Genomic DNA, 8,563 nt, shown 5'->3' with positions numbered 1-8,563 from the left:
AAGAACTTTTAAATAATTAATTTGATACTAACATTGATATATATTTTGCAAATTTTATATGATATTTTAAATTTTATATTTTATTCAAAAATAAAAACATTATCGCTTTTTCAAAACCATATAAAATCGTATTATATCGACATAGATAAAAAATAAAACGAAACATTGAAATGGAAATATGTCTGCACGAGTACCCTTCTAGTATAGTATAGATACACACATGCGTACGATATGCGTCTTGCTTCTTCATTTGGTTCTAATCAACAGGACACCATTCTTGCCTATGATTTTTCCGTTACATGATGATCGTGAGATCGATGAGATATATAACGTATGTCGGCTTCTTTTAATCTAAAACTACACTTAATAACATAAGTTATTGGTCATGAAGGTATATCGGTGGATTCCACTTTTCTTTTTCGTTACTTTCTTTAATTATTTTCAATTTTCTAGAGTCATCATCCCATTTTCTTTCAAATAAATACCTTTTTATATTATTATTCATTTTAATACATAATTTAAAGAAAACATTGAGAGATCATATAACTATCCTCAAAAATTAAGATGATTATATATTAAATAAAAAAAAACCAAATACAATGGTATTTTTGTATTTACATTCATTTGTAAATTACAATATTTCTTTGGTATTCACGTAAATACTAATACTAATTACCCTTTTTAAACTCTATATAAATGAAAGACAAATCCAACCAATTCATTACATAAAATACCTGAATACGATTTAAATACGAGTCTTATTCTAACACACACACACACACATATATATATATATACATATATATACATAAATATATATATATATATATATATATATATATATATATATATACATATGATACCACTACATTTTGTTGGGTGTGGAAATCTTGAAAATAAATCAAGTATGTACGACTTTGACGATTCACTTCATGCCAATTTCTCATATTTTTGACCCAAAAAAACTGTATTACAAAATACATAAATTAAAATATTTAGTCTATTTACTTTATAAAAATACGAGTTTTTAATTATTGGTAGACATGTAACAAGATTAATAATACAAGAATTACAACATGTAAATTTCATTTTCTTAATATCAGAGATCAAACAACTTCCGTTATCATTGCATGCAAATAAATTGTTCTGTTTCGTTTTTAAAATAATATGACTATTTACCATGGTATCACATGTATTTCATTTATAAAGGAAGTTACTGTATTTTCAAAATATTTAAAGTTCCTTTATGTTTCAATACGATTTATGACAGATAAAACAAAAAGAAATCGTATCGTATTAATTATGAAATAATTTAAAAGAAAATTATTATATTAATTTAAGACAAAACAATATATTCCATATTATGCATAATAATATGAATACCATGAATTTTCATTAAATATCATACATTTCTACTTATATGAAATTATATAATGATTTTGAATGGTCTTTTTTTATTAACATGGATATTCATCTCGTTATGCGAGTCGACTAATCTTAAAATGATCACCTGTTTTGCAGATAACTCGGAGTCATCGTATTTAAATCTACGTGACCACAAGGGGAATTTTATTTCTCCTTTGATTTAAACCTGAGACCTTCAGGTATTTTTGACTTTTAGAGTCAAGCTTAAACTAATCAAATATCATTATTATGGTTGAATAGTTTTTTTTTTCAATAACACATTCGAAAACTAGACGTAAAAAGGCTAAAATATGAGAATTTGTCGTAAATGTGCATGTCGGGATTATTACCTGACACGTAGCCAGACTTGGATATGGCAGCAATAAAGCAAGAACACAGGCCAAAACCCCGATGGCGGTGCTGGCCGCCACGTGTACCGGATGCATGACCGGATCAGTCTCACCACCCATATCATACGCCACCACGTAGATGATCACAATTTGTCCCAGTGCTATTCTCTTCGACACCAAATGAGTCCGATGATCCGGCAGCATCACCACAAACGCCGCCACGGCAACCACCGTCGAAGTAAGCGCCGTCGTCAACCGTGATGGTCCTATCGCCCAAAGCCCTAAGATGGCCGGAATCACAGTCAAGAAAGTAGCACAAACGGCGTCCCAGCAGCCACGAAATGCGTCGCCGAGGGAGGCGCCGGTTACTATGAGAATGACTGTTACGTAAGAGAAGGCCGGGAAGGCGACTTGGCGGCGGAGGGCGGAGGGGCCGAAGAGGGTGGCGGCGGCGACTATGGCGCAGGCTAGGGCGGTGCGGAAGGAGGCGGAGAGGCAGGAGAGCCATAGGGGATTAAGTTTAATTAGCATTGTGATTAGTGGGGGTTAATGAAGATTAGAGATGTAAAGAAAAAAAGTAATGTGAGAAATGTTATGGCGGGGAAGAGGGAAGGGTGCACTTATGAATTTATACATGACTCTTAATGGTGGGTCCCATCAACCGGAAAATTAAGGATTAATAAAATATTGATTATAGTTTATTTATTTATTTATATATACAAACGTTTTACGATATTACTAGTCGTATATCTGTGTAATGTGGTAGAGTCATGAATTTTAACGATTTTGAAGTTTTATTGGTTTTATTAGAGAAGATTTAACGATGATGTAAGTTACACTTGGTCTTTACATATTAATACAATTTGAATAAATAAAAGTTATGGTTCCAATTACAGTCCATCGATGAAAAAATTGTATGACAGTTTAAAATCAAATATATTTAAACGACTCCATAAATATGTTCGATTTACACCAAGATCAAAGAATCAAGAGATTGAGAGCGAGACCGAGAGTTCTAGAGCAATTGAATGAGATGAATGAGAGAACTTTTAATAACTCATGGTAAATATCGGTTTGAACCTCACATTAGGGGATAAGAAGAAGACATAAATGTATGAGAGGGTGAAGACATGAATGAAATGTGTCAAAAGTATCTTGAGAACATGAAAAAAAAAGACAATAATGTGCATTGGTAACTTGTACTATATGTTATTTTAATGTAGATTAAGAGATTTTAATACTGAATGCATAAAGTAGTAGTACTGAATGCATTATGAGTTGTTTTTAAGACTTTGTGCATAAATGTATAATATTTTATGCATTAAATATTGTTTTTAAGATTTTTGATAAAGTTGGTTCATAAGATAGTATAGATAATAAATTTTAATATCATATATGATTAATTTATTTGAATGTGTTTAATCATATATAATTAAATGAGGACTGCGATAAATTATAAATATGTGAGATTGTTATAAAAATATTTTTACATTTTTTTTTATCAATGATTATGATTTAACGTATTGTTTTATATATGTTTTTGTTTATATTGTGAAAAAATATACAAGAAAGTTTTTTTGGTTTAAATAGTGAAATAAAAACTATACATTAAAAAATATCATATTATAAAACAAATACAGATTTCATATTAAAATAAATGTATATGGAACATATTTTTAATCCTAATGCTTAATTGAAAAAAATCATGTGAAAAATATTTTTAGATTGCTTTTCACGGGCTTACAACCATTTCATTGTTCTCATTGATTTTCGCATATTTTATATATATACACACACGGACACATAGGGACCAAAATCTGGTGGCCTCCTCCGGCAAGTGATGACCTCCTCTAGTCATCTTGTCCGACCAAAACGTCGTTTTTGACGATCATCTCTCTTCCCCCTCTCTGCTATTGACAACCATCTACATCTACATACCTATATACAACGTAGGTATCATAGTGGTAGTATAGTTGGTATTACAATGGTACCACAGTTGATATCATAGTGATCTCGAAATTTACTTGGTGTGTTTTGGATATCACATTGTATGTATTTTGGGTATCATATTGTGTATTTTGGGTATCACATGGTGTTCGCCGAAATAAGGTTTACCGGAGGCCGGAATCAGGAGAGAGAGACAAAGGAGAGATCAAATTTTAAATACCTAAAATGCCCTTTAACTAAAAATTTGATACAAACTACCAAAAATTTATCAATTGATTTGTGGTGAATGAACTACTATATATATATATATATTCGTATAAGAATACAAGTTAAGATAAGAGAACTGTAAGAAATGATTTCAACCTTTAATCACTTTCAATCTCATGCCAACCTGTAAATGGCACTTTAGAAGAGAATCTATTCAGTGTATCCCATTACTGTTGATCTACTATTTCTCTTCAATTAAGAGTGATCCGAGGATGGAGATATTTTCTCACATTTTTCACCATAAATTTCATTGTTATCGAAACACAACCCATACATATATATATATATATATATATATATATATATATACACACACACACAGAGAGATAAAGAAAAAATGTTCAGTTGCAAACATGTTTTCCATTATAAACTGGGGGACAAAGAAGGATGTGAAACGTGTCTCTATTCATTCTCATTCATCATTAATAATGAACGTGGATTTTCTACAAGATTAATGATTCATAACGAAACTTAATTTTGCATTTGAACTTGTCCTTATATATATAATTATTTTCATACGTTAGACGTTCATAATTGTTTTGCATTTTTCACATGTTGTTTCATATGTGAAACAACTAATGCAAATCAATTTATAAGTTTGTACGCTTAATGGGTTTGTATATGATTATATGTCACACATATATACACCTATATATCACAAAAAATTATGATTACTATACTGTTTAATTAGTAACATGACAAAAGCTTACCGCTACACTACTAGAAAACTAGGTATCATCAGCCAATTTTATCGATGACCAAAAATTCGACTACAACAAGTTTTCCCGGCAAAACAAAAAACTGTCAGTGAATTTAACAATTTCCAATGGATCACCATCGGATCCTAAATTATTTCATTTTTTAATTATTTATTCGTAAGGCCGTCGATTATCTCCAAGGCCGTCGGTGATCTGTCGGTATTTAGTGACGTCGGTGATCTGCCGGTATTTCGAGGTGATTTGTTGGTGACTAGAATAGTCGGCGACCTTATACTATTAGTGATGGTTTCACCCACCATGACTTGTCCGGCAGACTTTCAATGATGGATTACTCACGTATTTTTCCATGGATGAGGCCTTCATGTTTTGTAGTGTTAATGATGAAGAAAAACATTCCCTCTTTCTATATATTTGATCAACTTTTAAACGTTCGTACATCATAATTAAAAGAAAAATTATAACTTTATCTATCTTTTAATTTGGACACTTATTTTTCAGGACAACTTTAAATATAAATGTGGACATTTGTTGTGGGATGGTGAGAGTTGATACAACATATCAAAGGCAAAGACAACCAGTTTAATGGAACTAAGGGGCCGTTTACCAAATGCTTACTCGAGTAAGTGAACATCAAGTCACGTTATCTTATCGGATGAATATGGTATGGACTAAGAATCTTACCCGGTAAGAGCGATACAAGTACAAAGAGTCTTATCCAGTAAATGAGGGTGACGACTCTTACCATGGTAAGCGCTTACCGGGTAAATTGTTGCATATGATATCGTTTTGGTGGATTAAAATATTACCCGATAAGTAAATTATAATGTTAAATTTTACCAATAAACGCTTACCGGGTATGTGTTTGGTGAACGGCCCCTAAATGTTTAACGATTTGAAGTTGTTAGATCAACGTTTTAATTGATGTTAACTACTAAAATGGAAGGTTTTACATGAAAAATGAATAATCATTTACTGATTGAATAATATGAACATCTTCAAAAATAAAACCATATGTTCAATCATGAATATCGCCAACCAACATCGATACAAAATTCGTAGGTAGAAAGGAACCCCCCTTGCTACACATTGAACATAAATACAACTATTGCAAAGTACGACTGTGGTCAATCATTTTCACAGATCGTTTAATGAAAATACCAGAAGTGTAATTAAGGCCATGCCTTATAGTATTAGACAATCCCAAATATTTACTATATTTGTCTGTCTCGGTCATATTTACGTCATGGCAAATTTCCGCTAGATGTTCCATGTGAATACTCGTGCTAAAAAAGATTAAAAAAAAATCAAGAAGTTAAGTTTTGCCTTGATCTACACTCAAACCAGTCGAGCAACTCCATAACCTTGATTGCCTCATAGTTTATCGCTTCGCAGTGAAGTTAGCTATCACAGACAAACAATACATATATGAACGATGATTGACGCCAACCTCATAACCTGGCACCCATGAATCATTTACTTTTGCTCATAACGTTATTTTAAAGACAGAGAAATCCTTTAATTACTATCGTAAAGAGTGAAGGTGATAACAGATCACATGCATTATGAAAGTATTTCAAAAGAAATTTAATAAAAATCTAAATTTGTTTTACATTTGGAATGTTCTTATATTATGTAAGGAATTATATTTAAAATCCACTTTAATTGTTTTCTTATTTTGTCCATAATTTTTTAAATCAAATTAAATATCATAACAAATGTATTGCAATAATAAATTTAAACTAGAATATAATAATTAAGTAACCACTAAGTTGAATTAAAATAATTATATAATATGTCTCTTTTTTTTCCAAATACATTCTTACGAAAAAATATTATGCAACCGACATTTATATATAGAGGTGAGTTATTACAAATGTATATACTCACACATATATATATATATATATATATATCAATAATATATATATATATATATATACTATATTATAAAGCATTTGACAAGAACTCTTAATAACCATTTTTATGCACAAAGTACTGTTTATTAATGCATATTACTTAAAATTTAAGATTACAAGTAAATTATACATAAATACAACTTATTAAAGCTCCATATTTGAATTCGTGCAATTAACTGCAGATAAACATAATCAAATATTGGATAAACATCTCATTTTAAATATAAAAAATCTAAAATACAATTAGAATAATCATTGAGTTCTTTTTTGAAAGGCAAAAAGGAAGGACAAGGAAGATAGCTACAACATGGCCATTGAGTTATAACAGAATAATTTACTTATTATCTTTATAAAAAATTATATTATTAAACCTAAATTAAATTTCTTTATTACTAAACCTAAATTAGATTATAATTAAAAAATTGAATTAACTAATTTACACCAAAACACAATAACTTTTAACAAGGTTAATTTGATATTGACATCGATATTTTTTTTCAAAATTTTATAATATTTTCAAATTTATATTTTATTCAAAAATAAAAAAAATATCGTTTTCTCAAAAACACATAAAACCGTATTATATCGACATAAAAAAAGTATTTAAAATCAATATGTATCTCGATGCATTGCACGAGTACCCTTCTAGTATGTATATATATCAATAATAATTATTACATCACAATGATATGTTATTTTTTATTCTTAATATATATCTTAGTTGTAGATTTTATGTTTGTAATTAACAACAAGTATTTGACATAGCTCGGTATAATTAGAGTACAAAACTTAAAGGGTCTCGATAATATATAAAACAAGTATTTAGTTTTTTGCTTAGCAAACGTCCCCCTTAAAACAGTTAATAAGTGAGGACCGAACAACAAAGATAATATTTCTCGAGTCACATATGTCAACAATTGACTGTTATAGGAATTACTGATCACTTAGCAGGTGGTTTAAATAATAAGACTAAGTATCGTAATAAAGCAGAACGGAAAGGATAAAACAAAGTTTATTTATTAATTACTGAATTTTTTTATTTGAAAATACATTTCTAACCCATATGAAGTAATCTGTAAAGTCGATTTATATATGCATCTTCAAATAAACTATTTAAAATTTCTTTAAGTAATTCACAGATAAAGATTTCCTTTTTTAATCTTTTTATAATATTTAATATTATTATTTAAATCGACCAATTTTTTTATATTTTTGAAAAACTAAAACAACCATAATTCGATATAAAAAAAAACAAGTTAAATTACTCAAATACTGATTTTTTTAATTATTTACTAATAATATAATATTAAACGTGTTCAACAAATTCACTCTCTTTCTGCCTTCATTGAATTTTTTGTCGACTAAATTTAGGACGCATAATCACATACATAAGAATTTCGTACAAAAATCGACAAAGTGAGAACAACCTCCAACACAAAATCTATAATTTATTTAAAATAAAATAACAAAAATAAAAATTTATAAATTTAGTTATATTAACTTTAACAATTATTTTATTTTAAAAACTCTAACATTAAATATCTATATTATATTATAAAACATTTGATATAAACTCTTAAAAATCATGTTTTATACATGAACTATTGTTTATTGATGCATATTACTTAAAATTCAAGATTACAACTAAATTGTGGGTAAGTACAATTGTACAACTTATTAGAACTTCATGTAACTAACTGCAGATAAACATAATTAAATAAAGGATAAACATCTCATTTTAAATATAAAAAATCTAAAAAATAATTAGGATAGTCATTAACTTCTAACAAAATACTTAATTATTTTATTTATAAAAAATTATATTATTAAATCAAAATTTTAAAAAGATAATTAAAGAAATAAACAGAAAAGGGAGAAATTTAAAATAGTTTAATATCAATTTTTTTTAATTTTTTTTATTATATCTTCATATTTATATTTTATTTAAAAATAAAAACAT

General features: G+C 28.4%; 1 protein-coding gene across 1 annotated transcript in view; it reads right to left on the bottom strand.

The window, feature by feature from the left end:
* LOC112517774 overlaps positions 1–2,285 on the bottom strand; it is a 6,066-nt gene extending 3,781 nt beyond the window's left edge. The window contains exon 1 of the mRNA XM_025125149.1: positions 1,755–2,285. Coding sequence (XP_024980917.1) covers positions 1,755–2,285 — 531 coding nt within the window. The remainder of the gene's footprint in view (positions 1–1,754) is intronic.
* Positions 2,286–8,563: the final 6,278 nt, after the last annotated feature.

This window comes from Cynara cardunculus, assembly GCF_001531365.2.
Source record: "Cynara cardunculus var. scolymus isolate 2C chromosome LG 9, CcrdV1, whole genome shotgun sequence".
Lineage (NCBI taxonomy): Eukaryota > Viridiplantae > Streptophyta > Magnoliopsida > Asterales > Asteraceae > Cynara > Cynara cardunculus.
This window is presented reverse-complemented; position numbering and strand designations above follow the sequence as displayed.